The 26,172-nt window shown below is 40.9% G+C and overlaps 1 protein-coding gene across 2 annotated transcripts in view; it reads left to right on the forward strand.

The window, feature by feature from the left end:
* The window catches only part of KLHL18 (kelch like family member 18), an 84,494-nt gene that overhangs the window by 35,021 nt on the left and 23,301 nt on the right, over positions 1-26,172 (forward strand). For both annotated transcript variants that reach the window (XM_069095915.1, XM_069095916.1), the window contains exons 2-5: positions 11,823-11,953; positions 13,556-13,696; positions 18,094-18,292; positions 22,325-22,485. In XM_069095915.1, the coding sequence (XP_068952016.1) occupies positions 11,823-11,953; positions 13,556-13,696; positions 18,094-18,292; positions 22,325-22,485 (632 nt within the window). The remainder of the gene's footprint in view (positions 1-11,822; positions 11,954-13,555; positions 13,697-18,093; positions 18,293-22,324; positions 22,486-26,172) is intronic.

Raw genomic sequence — 26,172 nt, forward strand, 5'->3', positions numbered from 1 at the left:
GTGTGTGTGTGTGTGTGTGTGTGTGTGTGTGTAGGAGGGGAAAGGAAGGCAGTTGGGTGTCAAATTATTAACTATTAAGTTAATTGGGATTAAGTGACTTGCCCAAGGTCACAGCTAGTTAAGTGTCAAGTATCTGAGGCCAGATTTGAACTCAGGTCCTCCTGACTCCAGGGCCAGTGCTCTATTCACTGCACCACCTAGTTGCCCCCAATCCTATATATTTTTTAAAATGCATTTGAAAGCATTATACTGAGAAGTCCATAGGACTTACCAGATTGCCAGAGGGGACCATGATACAAAAAAAGTTGAGAACCTCTGCTATAAAGTATTTAAGATACTGCTTCTTAAAGACATGCCTCTAAGTAGCTCTAAGAATATAATTATAGAGACTGTAGAGATGCTGTGGGATACCTTGGCAAATTACCAGGGAGAAGAAACATCTCTGTGTTCTATCTATTGTGTAGACAGGGAGAAGTGTTTTGAACCATATCAGTGTTCAATCCATTATTCTTTCCTAAATACTTCTTTTCTTTGAGGATGTATGAAGTAAATCTTTGGCCAGCTAGTTTTGCCTTATTTTGAACTTAAATCTGACACTCTGGAACTTCTACTTATCGTTCCTAGTTCTGTCCTCTTGGGGCAAGCAGAATGAATCCAATCCCTTTCTACATGGTAATCCTTCGAATACCTGAAGACAGTAATCAGGTCCTTCCATCTTTCCATTCCTTTTGACCCAGTTCACATCTCTTTTAGGCTAAAAACATACCAGTTCCTTCAACTCATCCTTGTATGGCAATGGCTTAAGGAATTTCACTATCCTTATCACCTCTGGATGCTCTCCACACTGTGAACATATTTCTAGAAACATAGAACTGAAGCCAGTTATCTAGATTAGGTCTGACTAGTCCAGGGTGTGTGCTCTGGACACCATGTCCCAATGGGGGATAACAGTTGTTTTTTTGACTACCATGTTTTACTGTTGACTTATATTGAACTTTTAATCCACTAAAACCCTAGATCTTTTTCATAGGAACTGTTGTCTGCTGGCACCTCCCCCATTTTATACTTGTGAAATTGATTTTTTGAGCCCATGTAGGATTTTATATTGATATTTGTTCAGTTTGATCTTTCTAGAATTGACCAGTTGTTGATCTGTCATTGAGTATCCCATGGCATGGTAGAAAGAAAGAGCAATGCACTTAGCAGTCCAAATCCTTGAACTGGGTTGCTGGGCTAGACATGCCCATCTCTATAGCGCTTCAAGAGTTTTCAAAGTGCTTTCTTCACCACAACCCTATGATGTATGTGGTATACATGTCACTAGTGCTTCAAGTCCCTTCCTGACTTGTACTGGCAGTATGACCCTGGGGCAGTCACTTAAACTCTCAGTACCCTAGGTAACTCTCAAAGACTATAAGTTTTTTGTTTTGTTTTTTAGTTAGAACCATATTGATTTATATATGATATTATAAGAAAAGTATAAGGGGCGGCTAGGTGGTGCAGTGATGAAGCACTGGCCCTGGAGTCAGGAGGACCTGAATTCAAATCCGGCATCAGATGCTTGACACACTTACTAGTCATGTGACTTTGGGCAAGTCACTTAACCCCAATTGCTCTCCAGAAAAAAAGAAGAAAAAAAAAGTATAGAAGAATAGGGTATGTGGTATGGAATATGGTTTGTTCTTACTCAACTTTATGCACTTGTAGTTTAGTCATCATAGAATGTGAATGGACAGAAAAAACATTTACTAACTTTAAGAAATGTGTATGTGACGAGGACACTTACTTAAAGTGGTAGAAAAATAAGGAGTAGAGATAAAACAGGCAGTTGACCAGGTTTTGTTACCATGCTTAGCGTCAAAAGGATTTGGAATTAAGACACCTGTGGAGCCAGAAGGGCTTAAAGCTTTAGGCAAAGACCTAGTGGTACCTTGACCAGGACCTAACACTGAAAGGAAAGCCTCTGGCACCACACCTAGCATTGAAGGATCTCAGATATCAGGCCTGACCCAGAATATGGAGTACATGTTCCAGGTGTGGGTTAGCTTCTTTAAAAAATTATTTTAAAAAATTAACAAAAATGTATTTTATCTCTATTCTACCTCCATTAAAGAAAAAGAAAAGCTATGTGGAAAAAATATATATAATAAAGCAAAACATATTTCCACATCGTCCATGTCCAGAAATATATGTTTCATTCTGCAACCTGAGTCCTTCACCACTCTTGTCAAGAGTTTAAGACTATAAATTGTGAAGCAGATAACAGCCTGCATTGTTAGTGGGAATTTCCTTACTAGCAAGTTCCCTGTGCCAGTGGGCACATTTAGTTCCTTTTATAGATGAGGAGTCTGGAGTTGAGAGAGGTATAAAGCAGGGGTAGAATTAAAACCCAGATCTTCAAATTCCTCTACATATCCCCACCTCTCAAATAACAGTGCTCAGAATCCTTAGTTCATAAGATTATTTTGAGGAAAATAATTTGCAGTTCTTAATGGGATATCAAATTATGAACTATTACTATTATAGCGATATCAAATTATGAACTATTACTATTATAGCATAGTTGGTACAAATAACTGTTTGAATGAATTTTCAACTCACTAATTTTACCATCCTGAAAAAAAATCATTTTTCTGATTCTCTCCACTTACCCATTGTCTTGCAGAGTGTTGTAAACTGTGTCAATTTACTTTGCCCAATAATCTGAAAAACTTCTTCCTTCTGCCTCTCACTGTCCAGATCATAGTGTAAAAAATTGGTGAGGAAGGAAAGGCCTTTCTTGATTTGGCATTTGTTAAAGCAAAGCCAAGTTCTAAATGATTGTTGCCTCCTTTTTAAGTGGAAGTGGTTTGGGCTTTTTCCCTTTAAATTGATTTTTTTCCTTCCCAGAAAATTCAGGGGTGTTGTATATGCCCAGGCATTCCCATAATTGTCTTTAATTTGTTCTGCAGACTTTATTCACTGCAAATTTTCCAACTGTGGATAAATCACTGGTTCTGACAGGCTCACTAGCTAAGTATGAATGTGAGTGGGGGCACTAAATGCATGTTTTGTACATGGAAAGGTATAATACATCAATCCAGCTTGGTATTTTCAAAAATGTACTTGAATTTAGATCTGAATTAGAGTACTGTGCTTGATGGGAATCAAAAACATTTCTCTTCTTTTTGACAGAAAAATAGAACTTTTAACATGTTACCTAACTCTCATCTTAATTTTTGTATAAAGCTTGGTGTCCTAAGGTATAAAAAACTTTTAAAGTCAAGGCCCTGCATAAAAGCACTTTTGATCATCAACAAGGAATATTAAATCTAAACAAATATGGGCGACAGTTCACCAAACTTATTAAAAACAAGTTTTGTGCAGAGCATTGAGCTTGATGCTGGAGGAGATACAAAGCTTAACTGGGATCTGCCCTCACTGAGTTCAGAGTCTAGTAGGGGAATATGATTTATACATAACTTTTTTATTTTTGGCTTTTTGGAGGGCAATTTGGGGTTAAGTGACTTGCCCAAGGTCACATGGCTAGTTTTTGTGTTAAGTGTCTGAGGCCGGATTTGAACTCAGGTCCTCCTGACTCCAGGGCCGGTGCTCTATTCACTGTGCCACCTAGCCACCCCCTTACACATAACTTATTAAAATATGCTATAATATAAAATAATATTGGTATAAGACAAAAGTTCTATGGGAATTATAAGGAAGAAAAGTCCACTACAGACTGCAGGAGGGTTTAGGAAAGGCTTCATGAAAGAGGTGACATTTGGGTTGGGCTTTAAAAGAGGAATTCAGTAGACAAAGAAGGTGAGGGAGAATATTCTAGCCACAGAGAACAGAGTGAACAAGGTAGAGCTGGGAAAGCACAAATTGTGTTCTGGGGGTAGAATACTTAAGTTGGACTGTAGTATAGACTGTGGAGAGGAGTAATAACAGATAAGGCCCAAATGGGCACAGAGGTGCCAGGTTGGGCAGGACCTGGAAGCCAAAGTGTTTTGGCAATAAGGAGTCACTACAGATTTTTGAGTTAAATAGGGGCTTGAATTAATCTATAAGTAAGATTATTCCATCAGTGATATAAAGGTTAGAACAGGGAATGGGAAGACCTGTTAGGTGATTGTTGTAGTAATCCAATAAGGTAGTAATGAGGGCCTGAACTGGGTTGATGGTCATGGGAATTTAAAGAAAGGAACACATTCAAGAGAGACTGAGGAGATAAAATTTATAGGGCTTGGTTACTGATTGTATACAAAAGGTAAAATTAGTGGAAAGGTCAAAGATAACACCAAGGTTTCAAACATGGAACACCTGGGTGAGGGGTGGGACCACTGATGAGGACATGAGATTTAAAAGAAGGAGCTGATTTGTTTTCTTACTAGTTTGCTGCTGAATTTTGCTAGTGGAAATCATCTGTCCATACTGAATTCACTAAAAATTGGAGAAGCTGATGGAAATACAAGCTTCAGCTGGACACTCAGTGGTGCATGGTGGTCTTTTCAGTCTTCTGTTTGACTGTTACCCTCCTCACAGGGGTTTTTCTAAACCTTTATTTTTCTAAACGCTTCTATGTCACTTCCTCTTTCTCTCCCTTCTCAGCAGAGGGCCTCACCTCCTATCTTACTAAGAAATTCAAGGCCCTCTAGTCATTAACTTCTTCCTTTTCTACACTTCAGAATGCCTTTACATCATTTTCTATTCTTTTCTCCTTTGTACTAGTATCAGAGAAGTAGTCCATTTCCTTGCAGAAGCTAATTCTACTACTTGTGCCCTTGATACCACCTCCACATATCTCCTCCAGGAGTTTGCCTTTTTAATGTCCCTTCAACCCTTACTCACCTTCAGTCTTTTCTTATCTACTGCTGCCTAGCTCAAACCGCTCCTTTAAAAAAAAAAAACCCTTTATTTGATTTTGCTGTTTCCTTCAGCTTATATCCTGTGTTCTTCTGCTTTTCACATAAATGCTGAGAAGAATCTACCTATAAAGGTTGTCTCTACTTCTTCATCCTGTACTTCTCAATCTCTTGAAAATTGACTTCTGACCCCTCACTCAACTGAAACTGCTCTTTCCAAGATGACCAGTGAACTTTTGATTGCTAAATCCAATGGCCTTTTCTGTCTTCTTCCTTCTTGACTTCCTTACTTCTTTTTTTAAAAAAAAATTTATTTAAAGCTTTGAGTTCCAAATTCTATCCCTTCTTCCCTCCCTTCCCTCACTCCTCCTCCAAAATGGTAAGCATTCAGATATAGGTTATACATGTGCAATTATGCAAAACATTTCCATATTACTCATCTTATATAAGAAGACTTAAATACTTAAATAAAAGAAAAAAAATGAAAGTGTGCTTCAGTCTGTATTCAGTAAATACTATTTCTTTCTCTGGAGGCAGATAGTATGCTTCATCATTAGTCCTTTGTCTTGGTATTGTCTTGGATTGTTGTATTGCTTAGAATAGCTAAGTCATTCACAGTTCTTCATTATTCACTATTACTATTATTGTGTACAATGTTCTCCTACTTCTTTTTACTTAACTATGCGTCAGTACCTGTAAGTCTTTCTAGGTTTTTCTGAAATCATCCTGCTTGTCATTTCTTATAATATTCCATTACAATCATATACCATAATTTGTTCAACCATACCCCAATTGATGGGCACCCCCTCAAATTTCTAATTCTTGACCACCACAAAAAGAACTCCCTTTTTTGGTATGTCTTTGGGATATAGACCTATCCATGGTATTGCGGGAGCAAAGGGTATGCACAGTTTTATAGCCCTTTGGGCATAGTTCCAAATTGCTCTCCAGAGTGGTTGGATCAGCTAACAACTTCACTAACAATGCACCAGTGCCCTAATTTTCTCACATCTCCAACATTTATCATTTCCCTTTTTTGTCATATTAGCTAATCAGATAGGTGTGATGTGGAACCTTGGAGTTGTAATCTGCATTTTTCTGATCAAGTGATTTAGAGGATTTTTTCATATGACTATAGTTAGCTTTGATTTCTTTGTCTGAAAACTTCCTCTTCATATCCTTTGACCATTTATCAATTGGAGAATGACTTGTATTTTTGTAAATTTGACTCAGTTCTCTATATTTGAGAAATGAGACCTTTATCAGAGATACTTGCTGCAAATTTCCCCCCCCAGTTTTCTGTTTTCCTTATAATTTTGATCACGTTGGTTTTGTTTGTGTAAAAACTTTTAAATTTTGTATAATCACAATTACCTATTTTACATTTTGTAATGCTCCCCATATCTTCTTTGGTCCTAAATTCTTGCCCTATCCATAAATTTGACAGATAAACTAAGCCATGCTTTCTTAATTTACTTATACTATCACCCTTTATGTGTAAATCATGTACCCATTTTGACCTTATCTTGGGTATATGGTGTGAGATGTTAGTCTATACCTAGTTTCTGCCATACTGTTTTCCACGTTTCCCAGCAGTTTTTGTTAAATAATGAGTTGTTCCAAAAGTTTGGCTCTTTGGGTTTATCACATACTAGATTACTATGATTATTTACTATAAATAAAATAAATGTTGGTATCTTGTCACATTGTTGTCATTTCCTTTAGTGAAATTATTGATTGTTCCTATGTTTTGTTCTTGGACCCATATAGTTTTTTTAGGAGTAGATTATTTAATTTCCAATGAATTTTTAGATTCTTTCTATTGTCCAGTATTGAATTTAATTTTTATTGCATTATGATCTGAAAAGGATGTATTTACTATTTCTGCTTTTCTGCATTTGGTTGTGAGATTTTTATGTACTAATACATGGTCAGTTTTTGTGTAGATGCCATATATTGCTGAGAAAAAGGTATATTCCTTTCTATTCTCATTCAGTTTTCTCCAGAGAGCTATCATATCTAACGTTTTCAGAATTTTATTCACATCTTTAACTTCTTGTTTATTTTTTTGTTTAGATTTATCTAGTTCTGAGAGGGGAAAGTCTCCTACCTAGTAGAGTTTTATTATCCATTTCCTGTGACACATTCAACTTCTTCAAAAAATTAGATGCTATACCATTTGGTGTGTGTGTGTGTATAAATAAACATACACACCATATAAACATATAGCATATGTGTTTAGGATTGATATGATTTCATTGTCTAGGGTACCTTTCAGCAAAATATAGTTCCCTTCTTTCTCTTTTAATTAGATTAATTTTTGCTTTTGCTTTGTCTGAGATCAGGATTGCTACCCTGCTTTTTTTTTTTTACTACAGCTGAATCATAATGTATTGTACTCCAGCTTTTTTACCTTTACTCTGTGTATCTCTCTACTTCAGATGTATTTCTTGTAAACAACATATTGTAAGATTCTCCTTTTTAATCCATTCTGCCTATCTACTCCCGTTTCATGGGTGGGTTCTTCCCATTTCCATTTATAGTTATTATAATTAACTCTCTACTTCCCTCCATGCTATTTTTCACTTGTTTATCCCCCCTCTCTTAAACCCCACCCTTTCCTTCCTCAAAAATGTTTTACTTCAGATCACCTTATACTTTATCAGTCTCCTCTCCCCCTTCTATTATTCCCATCTCTTTTTACATCCTTCTATACTCCCCCTATTTTGCAGATAAAGAAACTGAGGCCTAGAAAGTTTGAGTAAATCATATATAACATTGGAAGGTCTAAGGTTACATGTAGGCAAAGGAGACCAGTTTGGTACTTTGTGATATTATGTCATTAGCAAAATGTCATTTGTAACTTTGGGGAGGAGCATTAGAAGAAAAAAAATGTTATAACCTTATCTCTTTTTGTGGAAGAATCAAAATTAAGTACAAATATTTGCCTTGTGACTTTGACCTAGAAATGTGACAGCTAGTGTTGAGGGACATCATTTCAACAGGTGCACTACACAAACATTTTGCAGATTTCTTAAGCTGAGAATAATGGGAAAATTTAATGAGTCCTGAAGAGACCTTTCTTTCTTCCCCTGAAGCGCCTTTGCAGCCTTCTGTCCCTCTCCAGTCTTTCATTTATTTAGCAAATATTTTTCAGCACCTCCTCTTTACCAGGCACTGGAGATGCAGAGATTAAAAACAGAAAAGTCCCTGCTTTCAAGGAGTTTCTGTTCAGTTGGGGAAAATGCCACAGACCCAGATAATTCAGTACCCAGTATCTACAAAGTAATTTCTGAGGTGGGACACTAGCAGAACTAGAAGAATCATGATACACTTCGATAGGAGGTGGTACTTCAGCTTAGCCTTGAAACAAGGGAGGTATTCTGTAGGGGGGGTGGCTAAGAGAATGAAGAGGGAGGCAAGGGGAACAGGCTGGGCAAAGGAATGGAAAGAGGAAGCAGAGAATTGTATCAGAGAGCATCAGCTAAGTCAGCTTGGCTAGAATGTAGCTCTTGAAGAAGAGTAGTAATGGATGTGCAGTAAACCTGGGGAGGTAGAGAAAAGGCAGATTATAAAGGGCTTCTGCTTGCATTTTATTGTAGAGGCATTTGGGAGCCAGTGGAGTTTTTTGAGTAGGGGATTGACATGGCCAGATCTGGGTTTGGCAGAGAATGTATTCCATCCTGCACAATCATTTGGTTCATACTGAATCTTCCTGAAACACATTTTAATCATGTAATTCCTCTCCTTACTACTCTACAGTGGTTTAAAATAACCCACCAAATAGTATTTAGCTTGGCTTTCAAGACCTCCTAAAATCCTACTCCATTCTTCCCAATCTGTCACTGCAGTACATACACTTTGATTTCTTTGGTCCAATAAGGCCAATTTCCTTATTCCTCCCTCACCCCTGCAGTTTACACCTCTTTGTTCAGGTTGTTTGCCCTACCTAGAATGTCCTCCTTCCTTGACCCTACCCATCCTGCCCACTAGAAGCCCCTCCTCTTCCATGAAAATCCCTGGAGTAGAAGTTTCACACACAGGCATGTAGCCCACAACACTCCAGAGTGTAGCCCAAACCAGATTAAAATCTAATTGGGACATATTTAACAAAACAAATTAATTTGATGTGTGTGTGTGTTATACACAAACACAAGCATGTGGTTTTCTAAAGTGACCATGTGACCCACAGGGATCCTTATATACAGTTTGATCTCTTGACACCACCACCTAGAGGATGGCAGTTCTTGTTTGTTCTTTCCCATTTCTAATTCTTTTGTTGTTTCTGACAAGGGCACAAGATGAGCACCTTGTTGTATACCCTCTCATTCTCCGAAGGTCCACAATAATCAGTTTGACATAAAGAACACAGAATTAGAATCAAAAGATCATCTCCCATGCCTTAAACTTTGCAAGTTGCTATTATTAACTGTTGCATATAAAACGCTTCTAGACAGGGATTATGATGTTTTATATTTACTTTGTGTTCAGTAAGTGCTTAGTAACGCAGTCCTGAGTTCAAATGATGGCATGTTTGTTACAATATTCCTAATAACCTAGTATAGAATAAGCACTTAAAAATGTTTAATAGACTAAGCCATGAAATACACTGAAGTTACTAGGATACTCTTGACAAAAGTGTGATTATGGCAGTGAACAGGAGCCTTGGCCTGAAGATTTTTTTTTTTTGGCCTTTTGGAGGGCAGTTGAGGTTAAGTAACTTGCCCAGGGTTACACGGCTAGTTTTTTTTGTTGTGTGGGTGTTAAGTGTCTGAGGCCAGAACCGAACTCGGGTCCTCCTGACCCTGGGGCCGGGGCGTTACTCACTACGCCACCTAGCCACCCCCAAAAGATGTTTTTGTGCCACTGATTTTCCTGTTTTGGAAAATCTTCTCATGAGCACATAAATCCTTCTATAGGATACTATTCCATTTAGCATGCATAGTTATTAAGTACCTATTTTGTACAAGACTGAATGAGATATGTCATTGTCCCCACTAGTAAGCTTGGATAATGATTGAAACAGTGGTTTCAGGAGCCTGAGGTCGCAGTTCTCTTGCTGGCTTTTGCCTTAGTGAAGGCTGTTGCTTCATGAACCTGTCCTGAAGTGAGCTTGCCCTTGTGCTTTACTGGAAGACATCCCTGGGGATAGAGACCTCCACGGCCTCTTAATAAGAGCAGTTCTGTCCCCTTTTGTAGCATCAGGTTCTTCAAAGTAAGAAAAGACAATGTGGTAGAATAGAGTAAGTGATTCAAAACCAGTTATACTTGCTTCTGAATAGCTGGAGGCTTTCCTCCTTTTGCTGCTAAAGGTTAAAGAAATGAGCTTGTTTATCTCACATTAGCACTTCTCTTTTGAGTTCAGTGGGAAGCTAGGACAGGGGTTTGGCAGTTGCCCAGATGAAACATATAATGAGTGGGAGGGTAATGATGAACATTTTAAAATATCATCTTAATGCTAAAAAATTCGGTACCTTGGGGCAAATAGTTTTATTGTGCTGAGTTGCCCATTGCAGCAATAGTTATCGGTGGATGGATAGTCATTTATTGAATCTTGGTCCACAAAGGCTTGGTCTCGGTTCCATTTAGTTACCATCTTAGTGTAGTCTTTCTCAATCTTAATCACCAATACTTCAACTAGCCATTAGTAGCTCAGTTGTTCTTTGACATAAGTTATTCTTGTTTTTATTAATATAAGCTTCCTTATAAAAATGTGATAATGTATGTTTAGAAATCATTTCCTTTAAAAAAAATTTTTTTTTTGGTCTTTGTGTCCACAGTAACAGTGCCTGGCATATGGTAGTCCCTTAATAAATAAATACTTATTGATCAGTTGATTGAGGGGAAGGATTTATAAGGAAGGAATAAAAATATGACCCCCATGCACAAGTAGCTAGTTTGTTCCAACATACTGAGGGAGCTGGAACACATAGACAAAGTGGACATTGCATACTTATACAGCAAATATCAGTGATCACGAATGGATTGAATACAAACCCAACAGAGTAACGTTTCATTTATGTGGACTTTTCATGGGAATCAGCAGTTTTCAAATGAATGAATTTTCCAGATAACTGAAACTTGTCCTTTTGAGTATTAGTATTTTTTTAAATTAACTTTTTGGAATTGAAATTGTTTTGAAATATAATCCACTTCCTTGCCTTAGTAATCAAAGTAACCCTTGGTACAGTGACTGCAAGGTGGCACTATGTTCATGGAGTCAGGAGGACCAGAGTTCAGATTCTGCCTCAGACACTTACTAACTTTGTGACTCAAGGCATGTCACTTAACTTTTGGTTGCTTCATTTTCCTTATTTCTAAAATGGGGAGACTTTTACCTGGCAGGGTTGTTATGAGGATCAAATGAGATAATCTTTGTAAAGTGGTTTTTTTTGCTTTTTTGTTTTGCTTTTTTTGAGGGCAGTTGGGGTTAAGTGACTTGCCCAAGGTCACGTGGCTAGTTTTTGTGTTAAGTATCTGAGGCCGGATTTGAACTCAGGTCCTCCTGACTCCAGGGCTGGTGCTCTATTCACTGCGCCACCTAGCCACCCCTGTAAAGTGTTCAAAATGTAAACCTTAAAGCTCTACTATTATTAAGGAGCAGCCTGTTCCCTCACTCCTTCTGACCTGCTGCTTCTAATCTATTGTGGTCTTAGAACTGAAATGAGTTTTCACAACTGTGTATATATATCAGGAATCAGGGCAAGGACCTCTCCTCTGGGAAAAAGGGATTGAACTTTGGCCTCATAACTGCTAAGCGAATCCACAGTATAGGAGGCAGCTGCCTAGATAGATCCATGGAAGGGTAGCCTACTGTGGCAGAGAGGCAGCCCCTACCCTGCTCTAAGGAAGACACTTGCAGGTCTTTACCCCAAGCCACATCCAGACAATGGCAAGTGTCCAGGGCGGGTAAGCAGGCAGGTTGGGTTTGTGTGTTTATGTCCCTCGTTATTTTTCTGTGACTTTCTCCTTCTGCAGGTTGGAGATCACAAATTCAGTGCCCACAGGATTGTCTTAGCTGCATCAATCCCGTACTTTCATGCTATGTTTACCAATGACATGATGGAATGTAAGCAGGATGAGATTGTAATGCAAGGAATGGACCCAAGGTAACTATCTATGACTATACTATGCATTTCCCTAGTATAGTCTGCTTCTCATGGTTGTTTTAGTCTTTGTTCTTTATACTTGTCCTTTAATGATAACAAAGGAGCTACAATGACTTGGCTTATGTGGCCCAGAGTAGCATTTTGCCTTTTTATTTATTTCCTATATTCTTTTCCTTATTAGGGGAGATCTTGGTGCAGACTGAGAGCCAGGTGCTTGGCAAAAGTTATATTTTGGTTAGCACTCCTCCCATCAGTCAGAAATATGAGCTTTGTTAAATTTTGATCTAGAGGAAGACAGGTGATTGGCTTCAGGTCACATGTTGAAATAGCAATCTGTTATCTCTTGCATAGCCTCTTAGTCATATTGGCCTCCTGGGATTAAAATATTGCTGAAAAACCATGCTGGAAATAGTGAGGAGAATGGTTAGAGGTCCTGAAATGAGAGATCTCTCCATTGACCATTGGAGAGAAGTGTCAGGTTAGATATATCTGTTAAGAAGACACAAGAAACAAGTTGTATAGTGTTACGTGGAAACCCAGGGATCTGGATGATATCCCTTTGTGTTTGGGTCTGGGTGAGGTGGAAGCCTGCCTGCACATAGGGGTCTGCGCGATACTTATTAGCTACTTCTTGATTTTTAAGACCTTAGCAGCTGGCAGGGAAGCACTAGTCACTGAGGTGCTGACAGTACTTGATGCTCCTGGTTGCTGCTGCCTTTTCAACAAAAGGAAATAAAACTTCTTCTCGACCATTAGTGAGAGCCAAAGCTATTAATTGCACAGTATTATTATTGAAGTGCTTCTGAGGAAAGGAACACACTTGGCATGTCAAGTCAAACAAATGGACAGGGCTTTTTGAGTTCTTTCTCTGTGGTGTAAATCCCAGAGTGTATCTCCATAGGTGGGAGGGCTAACTTCCTCTCACAGTGCCACATAGGCCCCAGAATTCCATCCAAACATTGCAAAGAAGGTCCACTGCCATTGGCATGTTTTAGTCCAGCTTAGAATATGTGTTAGAGGGATAAGAGGCAGGGAAAGAGTGGTTTTGTTGAACTTTTTCCTCAAGGGCAAACCTTTGGGTGGTGATTTTTCAAAGTGATGTTTGCTCAGTGTCCTGACAGTCCCTGAAGCTGGAGGGAGAGGCAGGGAAAGTAGGGAATGGAACTGCAGAAGGTCCCGGGGTGAGCATGAGAGAGAGTGTATTCTGATGGGTGGGCTTGGAGTGAAGAACTTCTGTATATGTATGTGGAGCAAGCTAGAAGGAAAAAAAAAATAGAATCTTGGAGAGGGAAAAAATTTGGAGGGGTCTGAAGAGGGGGAATAAGATCCAAAAAAAGAAGCAAGACTGTGTGAAATTCAGAGAGATGCCAAAGAGACACTGGAGCAAACCATGTTTAGAAATGACTATCCAACCAGCAGGTGACCTTGAATGTGATGGGGAAGTTATTGAAATCAAGTAGAGTCCTACTATGAGACAGACAGATGTCTCTCACACAGTCTCATTTTGAATCTGGTGCATTTTTTCTTAGCCTGCTGAATATGAAAGTTGGCAGAGAAACTCCTCTGGCTAACTGTGCTGTTTTTCCCTATTCTTCTCTCTAGTGCCCTGGAGGCTTTAATTAACTTTGCCTACAATGGCCACCTGGCCATTGATCAGCAGAATGTCCAGTCCTTGCTCATGGGGGCCAGCTTCCTACAGCTGCAGAACATCAAAGACGCTTGCTGCACGTTCCTCAGAGAAAGGTGAGAGGGCAAAGAGAACCCAGCAGAGTGCATGGTCTCCCTTTGCTCTGGGAGTCCCTGGCCAGGGTTTGCTAGGCCCTTCCAGCTAATGTCATTGTACCACATAAAAGGAGCCAATTAGTAAGAAAGATTGTGCTGCAGAAGTAATATTTTAAAAAATCAGAATGAAGTCATAACTACCCACTGCCAGATTAATCCTCCCAAAATAGTGCTTTGTGAGTTATCCTTCTGCTAAAAAAATGTCCCCATCACTTAGAGAATCAAGCTCAAACTCTAGCCTGGCATTCAAGGCCCTTTATAATACAGCATCTAAGCTGTCCCTCTAAGAAGCACGTTGTAAATAATAAGCTAATTATGGTGAGGTCTGGATCAGTGCAAACTGGAGACATTGGTGAGCTTGGGTTCAGATCCCTCCTTTGACATGTGTGACAGGAGCAAGTCACTGAACCTCTCTGTGCTTCAGTTTCCTCCTCTGAAAAAGTGTGGATAATTCCTGTAGTATTTACTTCATAGCATTGTTGTGAGGCTCAGAGGAGATAGTGTGTGTGAAGTACATTGTAAACTTCAAGGTTTCTGACAGTGGTCAGGAGTTAACAATGAGGACAGTGGTGAAGATGGTGGTTGCAGGAGCTGAGTCTCCTCTGGGTTGTGGCCCTGAGGCCTTTCTCTCACTCCTGATGGAGTTGTTTTTCCTTCTGTCCCCTATGTGCTAAGCCTCTTCCCTTTCCTTCTCATCCTTCCAGAGCTTGGTCCCCCTGAGCCAAGGCCACCTCCCAGCCCCAGGCATCACAGCAGCTGTGATTGTGGAGCAAGGCGTCCCAGTCCCCTTCTACCTGTCCAAGCTAGTGAGTGGTAGCTGCACACGTGTGCATGTGCACACACACACACACACACACACACACACAGGAGAAGAGCATCAATGAAATGCACATAAGAAAGCAGAGAAGCAGAGCGAGGGCCACAAACAGGGCAGGTTTAGCATGACTTTTCATTTCACAGAGAGGTACTGCTTAAAAACAAACTGCACATGGCAGGAGGTCATAGTTCCTTGTACAAGCCCATCTTTTACTCATTTTCATATAGTGGGATGTTTATATTTGTTAATAATTAAGTTCCCATTGAAAAAGAAAATTTAGGGGGTGGCTAGGTGGCACAGTGAATAGAACACCGGCCCTGGAGTCAGGAGGACCTGAGTTCAAATCCAGCCTCAGACACTTAACACAAAAACTAACTATGTGACCTTGGGCAAATTACTTAACCCCAATTGCCCTCCAAAAAGCAAAAAAAAATTTTAAAGGGGCAGCTAGGTGGCTCAGTGAATAGAGCACCAACCCTGGAGTCAGGAGGACCTGAGTTCAAACCCAGCCTCAGACACTTAACATGTACTAGCCGGGTGACCTTGGGCAAGTCACTTAACTCCGACTGCCCTGTCCTTACCCCTCCAAAAAGTACCCCCCCCCCCCCCCACAAAAGAATGCCTCATTTTCCAGCCAGGTACTTATTGTTCCTTTGCAGTCACCACTCCGTCTAAGGGAAGAAAAGTAAAAAGAATTCTGTCTGATTCAATTCAACTATTTCTTAATGCCCAGGAAGCACTTAGCATCAGCCTCTTCAAAGGAGAATATAAGGAAATGGATTATAGAAACCATGAACTGACGGAGGAGTTAAGATTGTTGGGATTATTTCAAAACTCTTCACACAAGACTAAGAATATTTTGGTAATACTCTCATGGCCAGTAAGACTATGGTCAGGTTTCAGGGGCAGAATTTTGTGTCCTTCAAGGTTGAAAATCAAGCTCTGGGAATGAAGCTTTTCCATGTAATAGCATAGAAAACGCACACGTGGTTAATATTCCAGTATTTCCATAGCTCTTTGGCTTCTACTCTAAAAAGAACATAAATAGGACCTTCTCAGACCAATGCTAAACTAAAGGAACCATCCTATTCAATTGGTGCTGGTCATAAAAGCCTTTTTAATGCTCAGCTGCCCTGTTGTTAGGGAGGCAGCGTGGTAGACTAGAAAGAACCCCAGGTATGGAGTCGCAAGACCTTGCTTTCATTTCTGGTTCCTAGACTTGACCTTTGGCAAGTTAGCTAGCCTCTTTGAGGTTCTTCCTCAGCTGTGCCATGGGAATAATACTTACGTCAGCTCCCGCACACGGTGTTGTTGTGAGAAAAGTTTGTAGACCTTGGAATGTTATGTAAGGTTGATCTTTATTTGTGTTAGAAATGCCTAGCTTAAACTGGAGCACATAGGATAGATCTTTGAACTCTGTGTGTTTGATAAACACGCAGATTCTTCACCTATGATCTCAAATAAAAAGAGAGACATTAACTGACCAACAAGTATTTATTAAGGGCCTACTATGTGCCAGAAATTGTGGAGAGTAAGAATGGAACAGCCCTGCTCCCAAATAGCTTACATTTTAATGGACAAATAAAAATATATACAATACAGATATAAAGCGTATAAATATAAACATATTCAAAGTAATTAAAAGCAAGATAATTTGAAAGAGAGAACACTAGTATTTTGAGGGGATCAGGAAAGGCTTCACGAAGAAAGTGCTTGATGCTTGAACTTCATCCGAAGGAGAGACTGTAATAAGGAAGTCAGGAAGGAAGGCCTGGATTCCATGCATATAGGATGGAGTATTGTGTGTATGAGGAACAGAGAGAAAACCAGTGTGTCTGGATATCAGAGGGGAGGAATGATGTCTTTGAAGGCTTGAAAGATAGGCTGGGACCAGGTTGTGTTGGAGAGTTTTAAAGGACAAACAAAAGCGTTTATGTTTGTCCATGGGCCAATAGGAAGCCACTAGGGTTGGTTGAGTAGGGTAGTCGCATGGTCAGATCTACACTTAAGAAGAATTACTTTGGTAGCAGATGAGGCAGAGAGAACAGTTAGGAGACTGTTGGAATAATCTTGGCAAAAGGTAATGGGGTTCTGAACTGAGGTGATAGTTTTATGAGTGGAGAAAAAGGGTCAGGTATGAGAGATGTTGAGAAGGTAGAAACAGCGAGATTTGGCAACTGATTGAATATGCGGAGGATGGGGGAGTGAGGAGTGGAGATGATTATCTTGAGAGACTAGAAAGATGGTGGTGCCTTTGACAGAAACAGGGGTGTTTGGAAGAGGGGATAATTTAGAGGGAAAATACATTCCGTTTTAGACACATTGACTTTAAAATGTCTCAGGGTCATCTCTCTTGAAATGTTGATATGTCAATTGGTGATACAGGACTGAAGCTCAGGGGGAGACTAGGCCTGGATATATAGATCTCAGAGTTGTCTCTGTAAAGGTGATAAAGCCTTGGTTCAACCTGTGGTTGCTGATGAGGTTATCAGGAAAGAAGAGAAAAGGGCCCAGGACAGAACCTCAGCAAATACTTTCTGTTAGACGGTGTGATAAAGCTGGTGGACCAGCAAAGGAGACTCGGAAAGAATGGCCAGACAAGGCAGACAAGACTCATCTTAAGTGTGAAAAGTAAGTGCAGATTTTCAAAAGCTGATAACCACTAGTACAAGAGACCAAAGCAGAATCTCAGTGCTGGGATAAGTGCCTGAAGCTGCCTTCCTCTTCACCAAACATGCATCACCTTGGTTGGAAATTTCATTGGTGCATCACCACAGATCTGTTGTCTTTGTGCTTTGTCATCTGATAAGGGCCCGTCAAGCTTATTATTACCATCACTGTCTCCCAGAGGAACCAACAAGAAGAAACCTTCCCTGTTTGTCTTAGATTACAGTTATTTTGGAATTGACAGATGATCTATACAGCGTTGATCCAGAGTCAGAACCAGGAGCTGTAGGTATTATTCAGCAAAGAATCTGGGTACAAGGCAAGGCATTTGGAGAGAGGATTTGGGTGGATCTCCCTACTTACCTCTGAGACCACAAGCAGGTCACTGTACCTTTCTCTGCCTAATTTTCCTCATTTGTAAAATGAGGGGGTGTAGTGGAGAATCTTTAAAGAACATTCCTTCGCATTGTTAATCCTTTCATCCTGTAATGAAAGAGCTGCAGATCTCCAGAGAATGCCTTGCTATAATTTCATACCCAGGCTCATTTTCTTTCTCTGTCAGTGCTCTTTTTTTCTCTCCCTCCTCCCCTTGGCCTAATTCATTTTACTTCATTGCATTTGCTGATACACATCTTAGTTTAGAATCTGACTTAAACATCAGATTTTAAATCTGGAACAGACCTTAGAGATCTCCTAGCCCAGCTCCCTTGGAAGTGACTCACCCAAAATTTAAACAGTGATATATAGTGGCAAAGCCACGATTAAGACTTCTTTCTTCTGTGCTTCCAGAAGGAACCCAAGAAACGATGAAAAACTTCCTCTAGCTTTCCCCACCACTGAGCTCTCCCTTTCTCTCTTTTCCTTGCATCCAAAGGCTTCACCCCAAGAACTGTCTGGGCGTTCGTCAGTTTGCTGAGACCATGATGTGTGCTGTGTTGTACGACTCGGCCAACAGTTTCATCCACCAGCACTTTGTGGAGGTGTCTATGTCAGAAGAGTTCCTGGCATTACCCTTTGACGATGTCCTTGAGTTGGTGTCTCGGGATGAGCTCAATGTGAAATCAGAGGAGCAGGTACTTGGGGAACAGTGGACTTTCTCAAAAGCATTAGGCGAGAACGCTGTCTTTTTTCAGTCATTAATGGACAAAATGCATTTTGTGATGCCTTTTCTGATTTGACTTTTTGTTCTTCCCATGAACTCTGAAGAGAAGAGCAGAGTGTCTTCTCTCCACATCTCCATCTGCTGAAATTCTTTTCTTCCTTTATTTAAGACTCCCCTCAGTTGCTACTTTCTCCACGAAGCCTTTCCTGATCCCCTGAGCCAAAAACATTCTCTTCCATCTCAGAATTCCTCCTACAATTTCCTTTGCTCTTATCACACTCTACCTACACATTTTATATTTGCTTATGTACATGTTGTGGTCCATATTACATTATTAGCACCTTGGGCCCAGGAGCTATATTATTTTTCATCTTAATATTGATGGGGTGATAGGATCTGGACCCCTAAAAGAAAAAGGCCATGTCTTTGAAAGCAACCCTCGGGCTCAAGCCCGCCCTGGCCCACCTTGATTACTTAATTAGCTTATTTGATATTCCTTAATCCTACCTAGACCCTTTCTGTGTTACCTTTGGACCACCCCAGGCCACTTGTCACTCCTTAATCCTATCCCATCTTCTGGTCTTTTTCTGAATAAAAGTATCACCTTATCTCCATTAAATTGCATAGATTTTTAGACTCTTGCCTGCTTCTATTGGCTTCACAAAATCTGCAGATTTCCTAGAAGTTTTTCCTGCCCCATCTGTGTATAATAAAACCTCACTACTCTGACTGAAAGACGACTTTAGTGGATGTATTCTTTGGAGACAGACCCACCCTTTGCCCTTGAATTTTGGGGTTCCTAGCACCCCAAACTTCATCAGCATTCCTACTTTTTGGCACAGTGCTTCACACATAATAAGCTTTTAATGAGTAAGAATTGAATTGAATTTTGATGTGCTTGTCCATAGTCTAACAGTGATAGGGGTCCAAGAAGACAACTTAGCCCCCTTATTCAAATATTTCTCCATCTTGTCATTTCAGTATGCCCTTAGTGAGTACTTAGTGTGTGCAGCAGCACCCTGGGCTCTGTTCAGGTGATGGGGAGGTCAAATGCAAAGGCATGAGACATGGCATACGCCCTGGAGTTTACAGTGTTATTGGAGAGATAAGACATGTACACATGTAGCTAGAGAGCTAGGTAGGGAACAACACAGGTACATCTTGGGTGGAGGAGAAAGGACTGAACAGATAGGTTGGGGGCAGGCAGGCAAGGGTTCATAGATCAGGCTGAGGGTGACTGGTTGGCAGCAGGAATAGCCTCAAGCTATTGGTGCTAAGTGTCATATGGACTGAAAGTCCATAATAATAGTTTACAAAATACTCTCAGACACTTTTGTTCCCCACAACAACTCACAAATAGTGCAGGGATGATTGATTATCTCCATTTTTTTTGAATGAGGAAACTGAGTCTCAAAGAGGTATAGGGATTTGTCCCAAATCCTGGAGCCTGTAAGCCTCATAGCCAGTTCTTTCAGCTCCAAATACTGTAAGGCTTTTTCCACACCGCTTCCCCTAATCACTATGAGATTAGGACACTTGGGCTTTAGGCCCAGCCCTAATGCTTACTTCTTTGTCTTCGAGGTATTACTGACTTGGATGCATAGCCTCGGGCAATTACTCACCCACATCTCTTTGTCAGTCTACTTGTGCCTCCTTTTCTCTTCTTTAAATGATAATAGCAACTATTTCTGTCACATTATGGTTTAGCACCACTTTCCTTACCACAGCCTTAGGTAGGAGGTTGGTTAAGTAACTTGTTCAAGGTCATATAACTAGTAAAGGCCAGAGCTACAGGCCTCACATACTTACACATGCAGATCTGTTATTCCTCATAATACCTGTCCTAGATACCTCAACGGGCTGAGGATAAAGTAAGTGCTTTGGAAAGGAACCCATGCTGTACAAATGCCCTCTGATGATATTGTTCATAGAAATGATTAGCGTGCTCTCTCAGAGACCTTTGTGAAGTGGTAAGAACACAGTTTTCATAGTCATCGAATTATTTGCTTAGAAATATTGATCCAAGGTAATTTCAAAAGTGGAACCTGTTTTGCATACTCACCCCCCTGAATTTGGGGATGCTTGTCATGCATTTTGTGGTTCCAGGGACCACTAGGTGGCAGCACAAACAAGAAAGTTTATACTGGACATGGAGCCTGGTCAACGAGTCAAGACTAAGTGATTTCCTTGCCACAGTTTAGGTCAAGATGTAGTTCTTTCCCATCCCACCCTGAAGTGCTGAGGCCTAAGGTGATTCCTTGGAGTATTTCCTTCAGTGGCTCATCACAGTAGCTTACATTAGCACAGTGCACTATGGTTTCAAAGAGGATGACATGGAGCGCCCCATTTAGGTGCCCAGTGACTCATGGCACTGTTCTAGGTACTGCTCAAAGTGAACAAAACAGATGTGGTCCCATTTGATGCTCACAGTCACCTTTTTAGGAAGAGAAGATTGAGCCTCTGAAGGCTAAAGCCCCTTGCTTTAGGGAAGCGAAGGAAAGGGAGAGAGAGGCATGCATGTTCAAGTCGGAATACTTAGAGGTTGCTTCTATTTAATGGAAATAAGCAAAATAAATAATTTTCTAATTAAACTATTTTGGGGGGGAGACTACTGATGTTTCCATTCATCATGTCCTATTTTGAGATTCTCTGGCAGTCCACAGGGATTTATTGAGCACCTGCTGTGTACTCTGTAGTGAGGTGGGAGCACTGGGAATGCAGAAGGCATTCAAAACACATTCCCCTTAGTTTGTTTGGGGACACAACATTGAAACCCATGAAGCAACTGGAAGATAGTACAATTAAGTGCCAAATTGTTTAATTCACCATTCATTATGGTCCTAATACATTTAGGCACCAAAGTACTATAAGATTAGAAGGAATTCTAAAAGATTGATATATCTATGTACACATACGCATAAGTCTTTTGGGACATTCTATATGTGCTTATATTGGTATGCTTACTTCTCTTCCATTGCCTAACAAAGTACGTGAGATACACACACAGACACAGACGCATACACATGTAGTACTTGCTGAGCAGTGAAAGGCTATGTAACTATAAGCTTTTGTTTTAAAACTACTTACTGTTTATTGGATACATACTTAAGAATTTATATCACTGTGAAGGAGAGCAGTGGAATTGGGACTTGATTGGGGCCTTAGCACAGTACCTGGCACACTGTTACTGTTGTTGTCCAGTTGTTTCAGTCGTGTCTTACTCTTTGTGACACCTCTTGGGGTCTTCTTGACAGACACACTGGAGTGGTTTGCCGTTTCCTTCTTCTGCTCATTTTATAGATGAGGAAACTGAGGCAAACAGGGTTAAATGACTTATCCAGGCTGGTAAGTGTCTAAGACTGGATTTGAATTCAAGTCTTCCTGACTCCAGACCCAGCACTCTATCCACTTTACCACCTAGCTGCCCCAGCCTGGCACAAATAAGGAACTTAACAAATGTTTATTGATTGAATGATTTGTATGAGCCGAGGAGAGAAGAAAAGCCATTCCAAGAAAAGGGAAGAACATAAACATATAAGCAATCCGACTGACTATGTCCAGTTCACAAGACAGTGACTAGAGGGAAGGGTCCAAACTGAAGAACAGCAAGATACAAGGTTGGACAGGTGGGGTGGGGTCATGTTGGAGTGGAGAACCTTTTAAATTCCACAGCGTTTCGATTGGAGGTAGCAGAGATTAAGGAGCTGTTTGAGCAGAGGGGCAATATTCTCTTCAACACTGGGGCTAGGCCATACCGAGATAGGCTGTGAGAGTGAAGAATAAGGAATGGGTGTGAAAGAAATGAAAATTGCCAGGGCTTCATGACCCGCTGGCTGTGGAGGGTGGAAAGGTGGAGTCCACGATGACTTCGGGGGGCCGGCCCAGGAGAACAGTGAGGCCATTAACTCAAGCTGGGCTTCTTTGCATCCTTATCATTCATAAAGAATCTGACTTTCAAAAAGAGGTTCTGTAGCCCATGTGTCGTTGTTCTTTTGCCTGGCAGGTGTTTGAAGCTGCATTGGCCTGGATTAGGTATGATCAGGAGCAGCGCGAGCCCTGCCTTCCCGAGCTCCTGTCCAAAATCCGCCTGCCTCTCTGCCGGCCCCAGTTCCTGTCAGACCGGGTGCAGCAAGATGACCTGGTGCGCTGTTGTCATGAGTGCAGGTGAGCTAGGCCTGCTGCGTGGGAAGCTGTCAAGGGCTTCACGATTTTCAACACCTCTCTCTATTTTAGCATCATCTCCTTTAATCCTGTGAGATGTCCAAGCCTCATCCTCTCCATTTTATAGCTCAGGAAACCAAGACTCAGAAATGACTTGGCCAAGAACATACAACTAATGAATGAGAGATGTGGGATTTTGCACCTGGTCTTCTGATTTCAAGTTCCATGCTCGAACCAGGACCAACGTGCCACACTTCCTTTCATCAAAGATGATTTTAGATATCACTCCTATTGTCAGTACAGGGAGCAGCTTAGAGAGGAATAGAAGCACACCCACACTAGCCGGGAGCTGCTCCTTTTGTTGCTGTATCCTAGGAAGGAGGTAGTAGACCCCCATGTTCCAGGCTGCATGTAAAGACTCCTGCCCTCACAGAAGGAAGAAAACTTCCTGTTCCTTTTTTTTGGGTGTCTGTCCCCCCTTCTCTCTATATTTTTCCCCTTCCTCATCCATGACTCTGTGTTTAAATTTACAGATTGTCCAAAAACTCCTGGTTTTATCCCCCACTCCCATCCCCCTAATCTCCTGTGCACTTCTAGCTCCCTTCTTGAACAGCTTCATGAGCCCACTTGGGTGGCACAGAGGGCATTTGCATATTTCCTAGATCTCATTGTCATCTCAGACCAAACAGTTTTAATTTAGTTACCCAGGACTCCAGGGAGACATGGGGGTTCCCACAGAGACTTAGGGATCAGGAGGGTTAGCACTGGTGTATGAAATCATAAATTAGGATGGATAGTGATGACTAGGCATGCCAATCAAAAAGGCTACTGGCCTCACTTTGATATTTAGGTTGGTCTAGCATCTGGCTTTGAAAGTCTACCATCTCAAAAGCTACTTACCAGCTTACCCAGTAGTTTGCATAATCACAGTCACAAAAATATATACCTTTTTTTTGCCTTTTGAAGGGCAATTGGAGTTAAGTAACTTGCCCAAGGTTACACGGCTAGTTTTTTTGTGTGGGTGTTAAGTGTCTGAGGCCGGAATCGAACTTGGGTCCTCCTGACTCTGGGGCCGGTGCTTAACTCACTGCGCCACCTAGCCACCCAATTTTTTTTTCCTATTCTTAACCACAACATTATATGTATTTGCTATTTCCTTTTTTTTTTTTCCCTTTTTGGAGGGCAATTGGGGTTAAGTGACTTGCCCAAGGTCACATAGCTAGTAAGTGTGTCAAGTGTCTGAGGCTGGATTTGAACTCAGGTCCTCCTGACTCTAGGGCCGGTGCTCTATTCACTGCACCACCTAGCACCCCCCTGCTATTTCCTTTTTTTTTTTAAACCATTCTCAGTACCCCCCTTTTTTTCTCCTTTCTGGGCCCAGTCTGTTGTCTTTTTCATCTTTTACATCCTTACTGTCTTGTTTCCTTTCTGTTATACCTAACTCCCTCTTTTTCCTTCTTTCTAGAACCAGCCACTCTTTCTCTACTTTTGCCCAAGTAGCTCCTTTCCCATCCAATCCTAAGCTTCCTTATAGAACTATTTGCTTTGGAGTAAAACTGGAAAACAAGCAGGTAGGTCCTTCTTGGACCTTTTTCACCATATATCAAGAAGACTTCATTTATAAGATGGTTCTACAGCATAGGACACCCCCCCCCCCAAAAAAAAAAAAACCCAAGCTTATTTCTTGTCATGGTTCCACTTGGATCTCCATGGTGTTGGGGCCTAGCAGGCAATAGAGGCCTAACTCTCTGGACAGCCTAAACCACCTCTCAGAGCATTAGGGAAAAGACTAATTTCTTCTGAATCATTTTCCTCCCCATTACTTTTATCACTACAGTTCAGCTCCTGTTATGCTTAAGTAGCCTCCTGATTTGTCTTCCTGATTGTAGTTTCTTCCCTGGTTAGTTTATTCTGAACACATCAAAGTACTGACTTCATTTCTACATTATCTTGTTAACCCCAGGTTCTGCCTCAAAAACCTTCAATGGCTGGAGACTATTCAGTCCAGTTGCCTGCAGGATAAAGTCAAGACTTCTTAGCCTGGCATTCTGAGTCTGGCTTCTACCTACCTCTTCACCTTTATCCCTCCCTATTCCTACTCCAATGTGAACTCCTCATTGAAGCCAGTTGCTCTAGTCATCATTCTGCAAACATTCCTTGAGTTTTATCACCTACCTGCCTTTTTATACATCTATCATTTCTTTCACCTATAATGCCCACCTATGATTCCAATCTATGGTGGTCTAATCTGTCTCTCAGTATGCTGTTGGGATTGACCCTTTAAAGTGACTACTTTGGGAAGGTTAATTGGGCAGTATTCTTAGCATGAGAATAAAATAGCATTCAACAGGGCTGGAACAGCTTCCTTTTTCTTTTTCTCTTTTGCTTTTTGGAGGGGGAAAGGCAGGGCAATTGGGGTTAAGTGACTTGCCCAAGGTCACAGGGCTAGTAGATGTTTAGTGTCTGAGCCCTGATTTAACTCAAGTCCTCCTGACTCCAGGGCCAGTACTCTATTCTCTACTCCACCTAGCCACCCCAAGCTCCCTTTTTTTTAATGCTTTACTTGAGTTGGTTATCTTAGAAGGGAGGACTTTGCATTATGTCCCAAGGGTCAGATAGTCCTGTTCCCAGAACAGGGCTCCTAAGTGTTATTTCTCTAGTGTGGCAGCCGTCCTGAATAGCACCTTAGGAGTAGGAAGAGGTCTAAGTCTGTCTTGTTTCTGGATCCACTAATAGCATCTTGCAATTCTGTGACACTTTAAGGTTTACAAAGCACTTCCCTTATACCAACACTGTGAGGAGGTTGGTGGTATAAATATTATTATCCCATTTTGACAGAGGAAGAGAAATGGAGGCTCACAAAGATGACGTTCTTACTCAGGTCACAGAGCAAGAAAGTAAGAGCTAGAATTTGAACCAAGTTCTTCTGACTCTAAATTTTTTGTACTTTCCATTATACCACACTGCCTCTCCAAAGACAGAAGTATTAGGAAATCAGGAGACTCCTGTCTAGTTCCCCCACACTCTCCAGTGTGACTTAGTAGTTTCAGTCTCATTTCATATTGCTAGGGCATTTCAACTCTAGGAAAACCTGGGAACAATTTGCTTTAGGCGAATTAAGTTATTACATTCTGTATTGCTAAGCCTTTCCATGCTAGTGGGGATCAGTTTATGTGCCTCCTGTTGACCTGTGCCTTAATCCATGGACAAAAGCTAATTCTTAGCTTGGGGGTAGTGTATGACCTAGTTGGCAGTTGGCAGCTACATCTCTGCCTGTTACTGCTGGGGACTTGTTGTTACATGAGGGATCCGATGGATTTTAGATTAATTGTGCAAGGCAAAGTTGTGGGTCAAAACAATTTGAAGAGAGGGAAGGTTATTATTGATACCCAGAACTGTAATTTGGAGTGATCGAAGGCTAGGCCTGCCAGTCCAAACATTATTAACTCGTATTTAGATCACCCACGCACCTGGATTTGGAACATCTACCATCTCAGAATGTTCACCAGTCCAGGCATTGTTTCTTATGTTCATAGTAATGAAAAAATTTTTCCCTTTTCAGCAAAGCCTTATGCCTATGTTCTTTTCTTCTTCCTGATCCCAACCCCCTCCTTTTTCTTCAGTTTATGAAGTTCTCCCCCCCTGTGGCAGATTCATCGATCAAACTGCTTTCTAGTCTCTGGTAGTGGG

The sequence above is a fragment of the Petaurus breviceps genome, unplaced genomic scaffold (genome assembly GCF_028583685.1).
Source record: "Petaurus breviceps papuanus isolate PSGF00001 unplaced genomic scaffold, PetGlider_PUasm1.0 227, whole genome shotgun sequence".
Taxonomy (NCBI): domain Eukaryota; kingdom Metazoa; phylum Chordata; class Mammalia; order Diprotodontia; family Petauridae; genus Petaurus; species Petaurus breviceps.